Source organism: Camelus ferus, chromosome 9 (assembly GCF_009834535.1).
Source record: "Camelus ferus isolate YT-003-E chromosome 9, BCGSAC_Cfer_1.0, whole genome shotgun sequence".
Taxonomy (NCBI): domain Eukaryota; kingdom Metazoa; phylum Chordata; class Mammalia; order Artiodactyla; family Camelidae; genus Camelus; species Camelus ferus.
Window position 1 is genome coordinate 35,267,798 of NC_045704.1, and position 13,703 is coordinate 35,281,500.

General features: G+C 45.6%; 1 protein-coding gene across 7 annotated transcripts in view; it reads right to left on the reverse strand.

Annotated features, from left to right (window-relative positions):
* Window positions 1-13,703, reverse strand: part of CES5A (carboxylesterase 5A) — a 224,707-nt gene that overhangs the window by 23,738 nt on the left and 187,266 nt on the right. Inside the window, exon 1 of one of the 7 annotated variants that reach the window (XM_032486352.1) lies at window positions 6,253-6,425. The exons of the other annotated variants lie outside the window; for them this stretch is intronic. Coding sequence (XP_032342243.1) covers window positions 6,253-6,268 — 16 coding nt within the window. The 5' untranslated portion in view covers window positions 6,269-6,425. Of the gene's footprint in view, window positions 1-6,252; window positions 6,426-13,703 lie in introns of those variants that run through there. 7 annotated transcript variants of the gene reach the window in all.

Sequence of the window (13,703 nt, forward strand, 5' to 3'; positions counted from 1 at the left end):
GCAAATGGAGTCAGAATTATCCAGGGCACTTGTTGAAAACACATCCTTCTGATTTAAAAATGATATTAGAGAGAAGCAAGATGGCGGAGTAGAAGGACACGTGTAGCTCACCCTCTCCCACAAATACACCAAAATTCACATCTATGGACCTGCTCAGCCAACCAGAGCACCTGCTGAACTCCGACAGAACATTGCCTTCTTTGAAAGACAAAGACACCAAAAATATGGTAGGAGAAAAGGAAAAAAGAAAGAAGAAAAAGCAAAACAGTGCAGGACCGATCCCATGGGGAGGGAGTGGCAAAGGAGGACTGGAGCTCATTCGTTGGGTCTTCCCTCTCCAACAGAGAGGCCAGTGGGATGGAGGGGGAGCCTCCGAGGCTCAGATCTGCCCCAAGCACCCCTTGACCAACAGAACTGAGCTAAATGGGCACAAAGGGTCCCCGTGACACCCAGCCCGAGACACGAGCTGGCAGCTGGGGCCGGGACAGGCTCCCTGAGCCAGGCGGAGGACTGGGGCGGCTGCACTGAGGCAGCCCCAGGGAACTGCAGGGTGCTGTGCGCTGTGGCTGGGAGGGGATACGGAGCAGAACAACCTCGGTCCCCCATAAATTGTGAAAAAGCAAAGCAACACGGCTGATGTGCCCTGGGAGAAGGGGCGCCATAGCCTTTGTCTCCTCAGACCTGCGCCGCCATTACTGGCACTTCTCACGAGAAAAGAGGTGGAAGCAGCCACAGCCCCCATCTCCTCCTGTGCGCAGCGCTCGGGCGGGGGCAGGGCTGAGGCCTGAATCCACACCCGGGGGCTCCGCAAGCTCCTAGGTAGGACTGAGACTTGTTTACAGCCCGAGGTAGATAGGATCTTTCTGCCTTGGCACCTCAGAGAACTTGCACCACCAAGACAAACAAGGAGCTGAGATTTGGCATGGAGCAGGGGCAGGGTCATTCCACAGTCTTCCCCGAGCCCGCCTTCGTAGCACCAACCAGAGGCAGAGCGGGCAGCTGCACAGAGCGGAGGAGTGACTGGTGCCGGTAGAGAGCGGGTGGCCACCTGCTTTCCTGGCAGGAATGCAGCACCTGACCAGGGGCCTGGGAGGGGGTAAGATCCGCCCACCTGCCTCGCCCAAGCTCAGCATCTGACTGTGGCATCGGGAGGGGGAGTGACCCGCCTGCCCACCGCATAAGAGCTCAGCACCTGACCCAGTGTTGGGAGGGGGTGCGATCTGCTAGTTGACAGCCACTGGGAGCAGCACAGACGAGGGCGCCAACAGAGGGCCTCTGGAAACAGCAAGCTGAGTCCGCAAAACAGGGCGAAGACACAAAGACCTCTCGATAAAATCACTAAGAGCACACCGTCTCCAGGAGAACTAGATGACTGATACTCCTTAAGCCACAGTGCTAGAGAGATACGAGCACTATGAAGAAGCAGAGGAACCACTCCCAATTAAAAGATCAAGAGAAATCTCCTGAAAGCACGATCAAGGAAATAGACATTGATGGCCTACTAGATCAAGATTTCAAAAAAGGAGTGATCAAAGTACTGAAGGAACTAAAAGAAAGTGTTTAGAGATATAAAATATGTCAAAAATGAAATAGAAGCTATAAAGAAGAACCAAGTAGAATTAGTAAACTCATTGGCTGAGATGAGAGCTGACCTAAAGGCTGTACAAAGCAGGCTAGATAATGCAGGGGAACGAATAAGTGACCTAGAAGACAGGACAACAGAAAGCACCCAATCAGAACAGCTGAGAGAAAAACAAATAAAAAACAATGAAAACAATATAAGGGACCTATGGGATAATATAAAGCATGCCAATCTATGCATAATAGGGGTTCCAGAAAGGGAAGGAAGAACAAAGGGGATTGAAAAAGTATTTGAAGAAATCATGACTGAAAACTTCCCAAAACTAAAGGAATCAGATATCCAAGTACAGGAGGCTCAGAGGGTCCCAAACAGGAAGAACCTAAGCAGACCCACACCAAGACATATCATAATCAACATGGCCAGAGTCAAGGATAAAGAAATGATCCTAAAGGCAGCAAGAGAAAAACAGAGTGCGTTACAAGGGAACCCCCATAAGGCTCTCAGCTGATTTCTCTTCACAAACACTACAGGCCAGAAGGGAGTGGCAAGATATATTCAAAGTCCTGAATGAAGAAAAGATGCAGCCTAGGATACTCTATCCAGCACGGCTATCCTTTAGAATAGAAGGAGAGATAAAGAACTTCACAGACAAGCAAAAACTAAGAGTTTAGCAACACTAAACCCATGCTAAAAGAAATAATGACAGGTCTACTCTAAATAGAAAAGAAGCAGGATGTTACAAAAATGAAAAACTCATAACTGGAAAGGAGATAACTGCCATGAATTACAAAAAGAATAAACACAAAATTGTAAAAGAAGACATCTAAATCATTAAGAGTAGGAGAGGGAAGCAAGGAAAGCCACTGTGGAAAACAGTATGGAGATTCCTCAAAAAAACTAGGAATAGACTTACCATAGGACCCAGGAATCCTGCTCCTGGGCATATATCCAGAAGGAACCCTACTTCAAAATGACACCTGCACCCCAGTGTTCATTGCAGCACTATTTACAATAGCCAAGACAAAGAAACAGCTTAAATGTCCATCAACAGATGACTGAGTAAAGAAGATGTGATATATTTATACAATGGAATATTATTCAGCCACAAAAACCAACAACATAACGCCATTTGCAGCAACATGGATGTTCCTGGAGAATGTGTCATTCTAAGTTAAGTAAGCCAGAAAGAGAAAGAAAAATACCACATGAGATCGCTCACATGAGGAATCTAAAATAAATAAATAAATAAATAAATAAATAAATAAATAAATAAATAAATAAATAAATAAATACATACATACATACATACATACATACATACATACATACATACATACAAAACAGAAACAGACTCACAGACATATAATACAAACTTGTGGTTGCCAAGCAGGGTTGTGGGTGGGAAGGGACAGACTGGGATTTCAAAATTGTAGAATAGATAAACAAGATTATATTGTATAGCACAGGAAAATATATACAAGACCTTGTGGTAGCTCATAGATAAAAAAAAAAATGTGACAATATATGTATGTTCACGTATAACTGAAAAATTGTGCTCTACACTAGAATTTGACACAACATTGTAAAATGACTATTACTCAATAAAAAAAGTAAAAATAATAATAATAATAAAATAAATAAATAAAAATGAAAACACATCCTTCTGCCCCACCCCCTTGGAGATCAGGGGAAGGAATTGAACAACAGCAAGAGTGGGTTTGGGAAGCGTCAATCTAATTCATGAGAGGTTTCCCAGAGTAGTCACCTCTTGTATATATGTATATGTGAAACATGCTACCACCAAACTGAGTCTATCTTTTCTACAAAATCTGTATTAAAAGAGAACTATGGAGGATATGGTTTTCTAATTGCATATCTTCTATTTGCTGTTCTGTCTAGATCAGCTTTGACTATGTCATGCATCCTCTGATACACAGGACCTACATTCTGGGAGACACTAAAATGTCAGGAAACAAGGATATTAGCTTTTAATTATGGAATGCCTTTTGTCAGACCTTTGGCTAAATGCTTTGCAGCCATTCCCTAATTTAATGCAATGATCCCCATCTTGTAGATGAGGAAACTAAGACTTTGCAAGGTAGGATGAATTGTCTGATATCATAAAGTTGAAAAGCAGCACAGCTGGGACTTGAGCCCAGATTTCCTGCCTCCAAGCTGAAGGCTCTGCATTTAGAGAGGATGGCCTAAGAAATGAGGAGCAACAGTAAGATCAGGGAGGATGGCTGATTTCTGCAGTTCTTGGACAATTAAAAATCACTTCATCTTCTAGGAAGCTGAGTAACCATTTGACATCACCTCCTAAGACCTTGATGTCCCCATCAGCAGCACAGACCAGTGGCCTGGATGGCCCCTGAGAGACACAGACCTTTGATGGGCTCTCTCTGTTCCCCAGATTGCTCTGCTGAAACCCTGAGGGAGAAATCAGAATGAGAGAGGACCTCTCTCTGAGGCGTGGCTTAAAACATGCACTAATCTACCCCTGCTGATAGGCAGTGGAGATCAAAGCCCACTTTCCGATTCTCAAAAGAGGAGGCTGCATCAGAGCACCAACAGTGGCCTCAGGGTGGAGATTGGCCTGCAGGTTGACAGAACAAAGGGAGGATGGTCTGGGGATGGAATCAGTCACCAGGCAAGCCCCTCTCGTCCGACATCGGCCCAGAGCTGGACCTATAGTTTCCTTCGCATAACCTTTCTTCAAGCTCATTTCACATTCATGTTAAACCCAAACACTGCCATTCCAGATGGATGTCTGACTGTACCCCAACTCTACAACCCCATCACTGCACCCCCATCACTGGACCTCCATCACTGTTCTCCCATCCCTGCAACCCCATCACTGTACCCCCATCACTGTATTCCCATTACTGTACCCCTATCCCTACAACTCTATCACTGTGCCCCATCAGTATACTCCACCCCTATACCCCCATCACTGCATCCCCATCACTGAACCCCTATAACTACACCCATTACTGCACCCACATCACTGCACACCATGATTATACACAGTCCTTTTTTTTAAAATTATAGTCAGTTTACAATGTTGTCAATTTCTGGTGTACAGCATGTTTCAGTCATATATGTACATACATATATTCCTTTTCATATTCTTTTTCATTATAGTTTACTACAAGATATTGAATATAGTTCCCTGTGCTATACATTTTATCCAATGATGTTTATCCATTTTATATATGGTAGTTAATATCTGCAAGTTTTGAACTTCCAAATTATCCCTTCTCACTCACTCCTCGCTTCCCTCCCTAGTAACCATAAGTTTGTTTTCCATGTCTGTGAGTCTGTTTCTGTTTTGTAAATAAGTTCATTTGTATCATTTTTAGGATTCCACATATAAGTGATATCATATGGTACTTTTCTTTCTGTTTCTGCCTTACCTCACTTTAGTATGACGATACCCAGCTCTACCCATGTTGCTGCAAATGACATTATTTTATTCCTTTTTATGGCTGAGTAGTATTCCATTGTATATACATACCACAACTTCTTTATCCAGTCATCTTTCAGTGGGCATTTAGGTTGCTTCTATGTCTTGGCTATTGTATGTAGTGCTGCTATGATCATTGGGATGCATATATCTTTTCAAATTAGAGTTTCCTCCGGATATATGCCCAAGAGTGGGATTGCTAGATCATATGGTGAGTCTATTTTCAGTTTTTAAAGGAATCTCCATACTGTTTTCCATAATGGCTGCACCAAACTACATTCCCACCAACAGTGAAGGAGGGTTCCCTTTTTTCCACAGCCTCTCCAGCATTTATTGTTTGTGGCCTTTTGAATGATGGCCATTCTGACTGGTGTGAAGTGATACTCATTGTAGTTTTGATTTGCATTTCTCTAATAATTAGTGATATTGAGCATTTTTTCATATGGCTATTGGCCATTTGTATGTCTTCACTGGAGAAATGCTTGTTTAGGTCTTCTGTCCATTTTTGGATTGGGCTATTTTTTTGTTATTAAGTTGTCTGAGTTTTTTTGTTATTAAGTTGTATGAGTTTTGTTATTGAGTTGTATGTACTCTGGAAACTAAGCCCTTGACAGTCACATCATTCTGCATATTCTCTGTTAATTACATTTTCCTTTCCTGGATGTTTTGCCTTGACTTTACCTGGTGAAATCCTCCTTGTATTTTAAGATCCCATGGAAATATCACCCTCTTTGTACAGGCCTCCTTATTCTCACATGTGAGAACCATTTTCTCCTTTCCTCCTATACATTTTGTTGATGTCTCTGTTATACTATTTATAATATTCTGTCCTAGTTCAATAGCTGGTTTAGCCACAAAAAATGACGACGATGACATCTCTCATCACTTGGTTACATAACCTCAGCCCACATCTGACTTAAGTCAGAGCTGCAGTGAACAGTTCTGTGCAGGCTCAGCCTCACTTTGCACTGACAGCATACCACCTGAAGCATGGGTGGGCCACGTGGCTTTCTATTTTCTACCCCATGGTCTTCTCCCCTTTGTCTTTGTTCAAGTGAGACTGGAATTACAGGATGGTTAAAGCCCCCAGGAACCCTGTGCTCCAGCCTCTGGACACATTTTATATGCTACTCAGGTGGCAGGAATTCCTAGAGAAATTGGGCTCTCCTTGCTCACAGCAGCAGTCTCGGTGATACGTACTTACCTTGTGGTTTCCTCATCTTTGCCCCAGGCTCTGCTCACAGGGAACCAAGCTAAGTCAACTGGCACTAGAAGGAGACCTAGGAAGGAGACCCTCAGTGGGATTCTGTAGCCGGATCACTCATCAGTCAGATAGCATCATGTCACGAAGACTCTCTCCAGCTGGAGGGGCATGGGTTAACTCTAAGGTGTAGAGGCAATGGTAATTATAAGGATTGTGGTTTGGGCTGGCTTTTAACTGCCTTGAAAACCTTGAAGAAAGTGGCAGGCTCAGGCTAATCAGCTATTAGCACAGAGTATGCCATGAAAATTAGCAGGTCCCCTGGCAGCCCTGAAAGATACCTTATCTCCTGGAACCATAGTTAGGTCATGCTGAAAATTAGACACAAGATTTAACCAAAAGAATGAGAGAGCTACAAAGGAATTTGAGTGTGCAGCCATGAAAGATCTCCTATGCTAAATTCAGGTCCCAGATAAGGAATGATTAAGATCCTGAGACATGGGATGGAGACGTTTGGATGGGCGCGTTTGAGATCATGAACACCCAGATGCTCTTAAACTCTCCAAACTAGCAGGAACAGCTCTCTCCTTCTTACTAGAGGAGAGCAGACATGATCTATGACATGAGTCTCTCATGAAAATGCTTTTTCTCATCAAGATCACCCTGCTCCACACACTGCCCAAAGCTAATAACTAGGGCCAGTTTTCAGCATAGCCTGAACAAGGAAACAGCGTTCCTTCTCTGGGAGGAAATGGTTTTCTCACTGAATTAATTGCATGACATGGCTAAAATGTCCTAGTAAGAACTGAGAAAAACTCGTGTAGGAGTGAATCTTCAGGGTGATCTTCATATGCTCCTAACACTGGATTCCTAAAACCTTCAATGAGGTGTCCACTCCCTGAATCTCTAAAGGATTTCTTTCTTACCTTCGGCGGCACAAGGCCTCCAGGATGCTAACCACCTCTTGCTCATCCTGTCCAATCAGCATGAAGTTGTAAATGTTAACATGGGAGTGTGATGTTCTGTGGGACACCTGGCAGTCTAGATGTCTTTGGACTATATTATGACAGACAGTGGGAGACTCAGCCCTGTATATGAATATTACTCAACCTATGGGAATGTGAACTATTTCTGATCTTCATTCTAAACTGGAATGGAAAAGACTGCATTTTCTAAATCAATGGCTGTATATCATATAGCTGAGGCCTTACTAGTCTGCTCAAGCAAAGACGCCACATTTAGCACAGCAGCTATAATCTGAGTTGTTACTTGGTTAAGTCTACCATAGCCTTCAGTAATTCTCCAGGATCCATTCGTTTCTACAGGTGCTAGACTGGTGAATTAAATGGATATGTGAGAGGGACCACCATCCTTGTATCTTTTAGTCTCCTAGTGGGGGCACTAATCTATGCCATATCCCTCCCTCAGGAACAATATTGTTTTCTATTTCCTATTTTGGCCATGGGGTGGGGGCCTCCTGGATTCTGGCAGGTCAGAGTTTCCATTTAGCTTTCCCTTTGCGATAGCTCTAGTTCCACATACCAGGAACTTATATTATGCCAGGAACAAGGGATTAGTCTAATTGCCAAATCTATCTCTGGAGCCACAGAGAATGGATCTCCCTCACATTCCCTCCCATCCCCCTTCAGTGAAGACTCTCGCTTTTTGATTGGTTTTATTAGATTAAAGCAATGGGTCTCAACCAGGGGCAGTTTTGCCCCCACCCCGGGACATCTGGAAATGTCCGAAGACATTTTTGGTTGTCACAACTTAAGCAGTGCTATTGGAAACTGTTAAGTAGAGGGCAGGGATACTGCTATCCACCCTGCAGGACAGCCTCCCACAATTATCCATCCCCCGGGCCAACAGTGCCGAAATTGAGAAGCCCTGGACTAAACCATGTGATATAGTCTATATTTGAAATCTTTGACTTACAAAAGCAGCGATTTCATGTGATTCATATTGGGTTTCTACAGATTTCAATTTAAGAGGGGGTTCCAAAGTATTCTTAAATATTACAAGCCATTAATCCCATCCAAATTCCTCCTGGAACAGATGGCATGAATGTGGCCCAGAGAGGATAAGGGGATTTCCCAAGGTCACACAGCAAGTGAGAGTGGACCCACACCCGAACACAGGCCCCTATGCCCCTGTTAACCCTTTCTGTCAACACAGAAGCCTCCAGCCAGGCTCATTTCTCCAAACGCAGGAAATGGCTTCTTTCCTAGTTGCTGCTCTAATGCTCTGCCCCAGGAAATGTTTCAGAGAGAGCTGATTCCCACCAAACACTTGGAATGACATTCATCCAGAACTCAAAAGAAAATCTATTTGGTTATAAAAAGAAGAAAATGGGGAACAAAAGAAACTTATTCCTAAACAGCCATGCAAAGTGAGGCCAGCTTCAGGGAATTAAGTGAGAGTAATACCCCCCCACCCCCCACACCGTTGATCATGAGCAGAAAGGCAGATGTGGAGCTGTCAGGAGTGACAAGGCTTTCCTTTCCAGGAGTAATAACTTTGTCTCGGATGGACGAGGAGATGTTCACTCGGAAAGAAGGAGCCCAGTGCCACCCCACAATAAAGCCTGTGCAGGGGCCTGCAGGAGTCCAGGGGAACTTGTCCTCCAGGAAAAATGAAATTGTGATGTCACAGCTGCCTCCCAGGGCTGAGGACACACAGCCTACAGCAGCGCTCTCCTTGTCAGAGCTGGTAAGAATGCTGGGGACTGTCCAGGGAAAAGAAGCGAGCCGAGTTGTGCAGATACGGGGTGAGGAACAGGAGTCAAGCTCACCCTCACTCTGCAGCCAGAAGCCACGGCAGTTTACAAGGCCAGCTTGGATTTAACCTGCACACATTGATCTTAGTTCTAGGACTCTTAAACCCCATCTGCCCAGAGCCTTGCCCAAGTTTTGTTCAAACACTTCTCTAAAAAGTACATCCAGGAAGTGCGTTTAATCTCGCATCCTCACTGTGGGATGGGGAAATCGAGGCACAAAGATGGGGAGGGGTTCCCCTGAATCAGGGGATGTGCTGCACACCTCTCCCATACCCAGGGTGGCATCCTTTCCCAGACAGGGAGAGAAATAACACCAGCAAGCAAATACCTTGTGGGTGTCCTACTGGAAGTTTTGCTTTGTTTAAAAAAAAAAGAAGATTCACTATAAAGATAAAATAAACCCCTACAGTTACACATAAAGCTGCTGACCATACAGTTTGGAAAGCGTATTTCCCATCCTCAGCGAGGAGGCCTTCCCCTTACAGAATACATCCAGCCTCGGCTCCAGCCTCTCCAGATTCCCTATTTATCAGGACCTCTGCTATTTCCTGTGGTGTGCCGAGTACCAGCAACAAGGACTGGAATCACCTGCCAAGACCTGGGTTCCCTCTGCTTCCCTCTGACAGTTTCCATGGCAAACACTTCCACTTCCCATTTTGTATGGAGGATTTAGGCCAACCCAAGGGCTCTTGGAAATGGTTTCTCTGACCCCATCAGTGTTGACCTTCCTTTCCTCTTATAAACTGATGAATTTTATTTTAATTTCAAGGCTTACAATGACACTGCAGCTGTTCTGGGATGGTCTGCCTGCCAGCACGTGGCTTCAGCAGTCAGCCACAGCCCAAATTCCTCATTCCTTGTTCCTTGCAGCAGAGGATGATAGAAGCCTTGGTGAAGACTAATGAGGAACAGGAAAGTTCACTCTCAAATGAAGCCCTTTCCCTTTGATCTTAACCTTTTTGACTGTTCTTTTGGCTGCTCAGCACTGCTTTGATCCTTCACCTGCCAGAAGCCATGGAAGATTTTCAACATCCTCTGCTCTATTTAGAGAGAAATAGAAGCTTCACCACCTGGCAGGCCAGGGCACCGGGGGCAGGGAATGAGAAATGCGAACATCCACTCTGTAATGGTGACTGGGCACTTTGGGAGACTATGATCAATGGGCAATGGAGCGGGCAGTAGAAGTGTTCTTATATGCTGCCTTCCGTCCAGTTTGCCCAAGTCCCCAGGAGGGTCTGATCATGAGAGGGGTCCATTCCAATTCACTGTGGTTTCATTGGAATTTGGGCCCAAAGTCCTCCAGGCCAGGACAAGAATTTCTTCTTACAGCAGTAAAGTTCTGCCTTGGCCATCACAGTGTGCCTGAAGTCCAGCATCCAGGCCTCCATCACACAGGCAACTTCTCCTGCAGACAAATCATGGATGGTTCCCAAGGTGGTGTCATAAAGCAAGGGGAGTTTCGTGGTTGGGGTTTTCTAAGTCCCAGTTTCCTTCTCACCGGGATACCCTAGTAACCCACAAAAGATCTGAAAAATTTGATGTTAAACACGATTCTTCCTCCTGTGCCCAGATCAAGTCCTGATTCTCCAGGAGAGCTTGTCTACACTCGTTCTGCTGTGCTCTGCAAGAAGCTTCAAACTATAGATAAGGTTGGGACTTGTCATCTAGCTGCTGACACAAAGCCATCATGATTACAGAACCATACCCCCAGTACAGAAGAGAGAACCCAATAATTAATTGAGAGTAGGAGGAAATGGAGGTTTTTATTTATTAATTGTCTGGGAAATCTTTTGAGACTTTAAATGTGCTATCTCATTTAATCATTGCAACAACACCCCCAGGAATTCACATGATTCCATGTGACCTATGAGAACACTGAAATTCAGGGAAGTTAAGTCCCTTGTCCAAGTCCACAGAGAGAACAAGTAACAGTCAGGATTTGAATGCAGGTCTGTCTGTGTCTAGGGGCCAGGAACAGCAGACTATACAAGCAGCATATTCTGTAGTGTCTGTTACAGAAGATCAACGGTGGGGTCCCTCCAAGGCTCACACACTCCCTGGGCATCAAAAAGACACTTAGACTTAAACAAGACAGCGTCTTACTGAGATCATCCTTGTTTCCCGGTGAGAGCATTTGAGGAGAGGGACGTTGATTGATGCTGGTTGTAATAATACTTATTTGTCTGTAATTGCTCCTTGAATTCCAGCCAGAATGGACCACACTGAGTTGCAGCTGTACAAGATGTCTGGATTCTCCCACCCAACAAAGAGTTGGGAACATAGTGGTCAGGAAAAAAGCAGAGTGGGACTAGAAAGACATTTTCACTTAATGAAGATCTACTGAACCCCTGCTCCACACCAGACCCAGTGGGTGGGAGGGAAGGGAGAGGAGAGGCATGAAGTTGAAAAATGTAGTTCCTTTATATCATTTAGATGTTTACTTAAAAATGCAAAAAAAATTTTAAAAGGGTTGTTTCTTCCTTCGATGGAAATAATAGGTGCATGAACAAAACCCAGAAGCACTCGTATTGGCCGTTAAGCACCATGATTCATAGATGATTTCCCAAATAGACAGGGTGCCCCACAGAGGCCTGTCTACCTCACCACCTGCACGGGGCACAGGTGCTATCTACAGAGGGGTTCCCCCTCTCCCTTGAGGGATGAAGGCTGCACCCCCTCCTCTTCCTTCCTCTCCATTCCAGACTCAAATTGCCCAAGGAGAACAAAGAAAGATGCTCATATTTTCCCAAAGAGAATAAAGTGCAAAGAGAATCTAAAACAGGGAAAAAGACGTTCCACATTTGTAGACATGAGGAGGGAATAGAGGTGATGGGATTTGTGACAAGCCAGTAAAGGGCGACTTTCATGGGCCTGGGCTTGGGTCAAGGCTGCATCGCCCATTGGCCTCTGAGAGACACTGCCCTCCACTCTTCCCTCCAGGGCCTTGGGGATGACTGGGACCCGGAGAACCTGGGTGGACAGCTGCATTCTTGTCCTCAGTCCACAGGGGCTGGTGGTGGAGGGTTAGAGCCTTCCCTCCACCCCCTTTTCTATAGAAATAGGATAGAAAATGAGGGCGAATTGGGTAATTTCAACCCACTCCTCACCGTCATAATGCAAAATGCAGCAAAACCAATCTGTATCTAGAGGTTAAAATAAATCAAACCAAAAGTGAAACAGGAATGACTGTAGTAAGACATCAGAGAGAACTAGCAGACCACTGAGGAACACATGGAGGTGGCAGAAGGGAGCTCTGGGGACTTGAAGGGCAAGGAAAGGTGATCTCAAGTCAGCTGCCATAACTAAGGATGCACACAGGGCTGGGGATGGAGGGCCTAAACCGATCATCTCTTGAGCTCTCTCCTAGTTCTGAGATTCCATGAATAAGTAAAAGGGACCTAGGGCTGGAGCAAATGACTCAGAGGTGGCTGGCAGCAGATCTGAGGCTGGCAGCCCCCATTTCTATGTCAACTGCCTCCCCCACCCTGGGAAGTCAAGAAACCTGGTGTCGGGTTCCTCTGCTGGCCTTGAAAGAAAGTTCATGTGCTTCTCTGGTCTCAGTGCCACCATCCTTGAAATAAGGGGGCTAGAACAGATGATCTCTCTAAGGGACCCCCAGCTCTGCCTTCAAGACAGTTTGAGTGCTTGCTGTATGCTGAGACAGTGGGACACACTGCCCACATGAGTGCCCAGCCCCAGCTGGTCATCCAGCCCCAGTGCACCCCAGAACACTCATGTCTCTTTCCTCACTGTGAGAAGAACCACAGCCTCAGTGAGCCCTGACTCACTGCAGCCACCTGGACATCTGTGACATCAGCTGTGTGATGAGGGGCACCTGTCACCAGCTTTCCCACCTCAGAACACAGAGAGAATAGTGATGTACCCTGCGGCTGGACCCCCTCCACCAAGTCACTCCCAGCTAAGAGGTATCCTGCAGCCTCTAAAGGCAAATGCAGCCAAATCCAGCATCCACTGGCGCAGGACCACACCCTGCAGGCATGTGAGCCAAGGTACCTGCTTACCCCACATCTGACAGAGGAGCTACCCCATGGCTCAGTGAGGACGCCCTCCACCTCATCTCTTCAAGCCCTCTCCAGCAGATAAAATTTCAGCTTCTCCGACCATGCTAGTCCACACTTATCTGCCCCTTTTCTGAGGGGCTACATCATTCACTGCCCAAGCCCCAGAAATACCAAGTGATGCATGCTCTGTTGAGACATGTCTGTTCCTTAGCATTAATCCTGTTTCCCCAGCCATGACATAACCTCCATGAATATCACGTGGAGTCCAGGAGTTCAGAGAGATTACATAAAACCAAAATTTTCCATATGCATAGCATTTGGAAATTAAATTAGGTTAAAAATTAAGCTGCAAAGGATCCCCAATATATAGTGGCTTGAAGGACACAGGACTTAATATCTCTTTCGGAAGAACCACAGCAGATGCTGCAGGTGCTGGGCTCACCTTCCTTCAGGTCCTTTTACCAGGCCTACGCCCACCAGATTGGCTTCCAAGGCCAGTACCTGAATCTTTGGCAGAGGGCTGCCCTCCAGTTGCTGGTGTTCACTCCACCCACAAACACACAGAAGACCAGAAGTGCCCAGGAACTGATGCCCCACTTCCCAGGGACTGATGAGTGTGAGGCTAAACACCACCCAGCTTCCTCACCCTTGGCTAG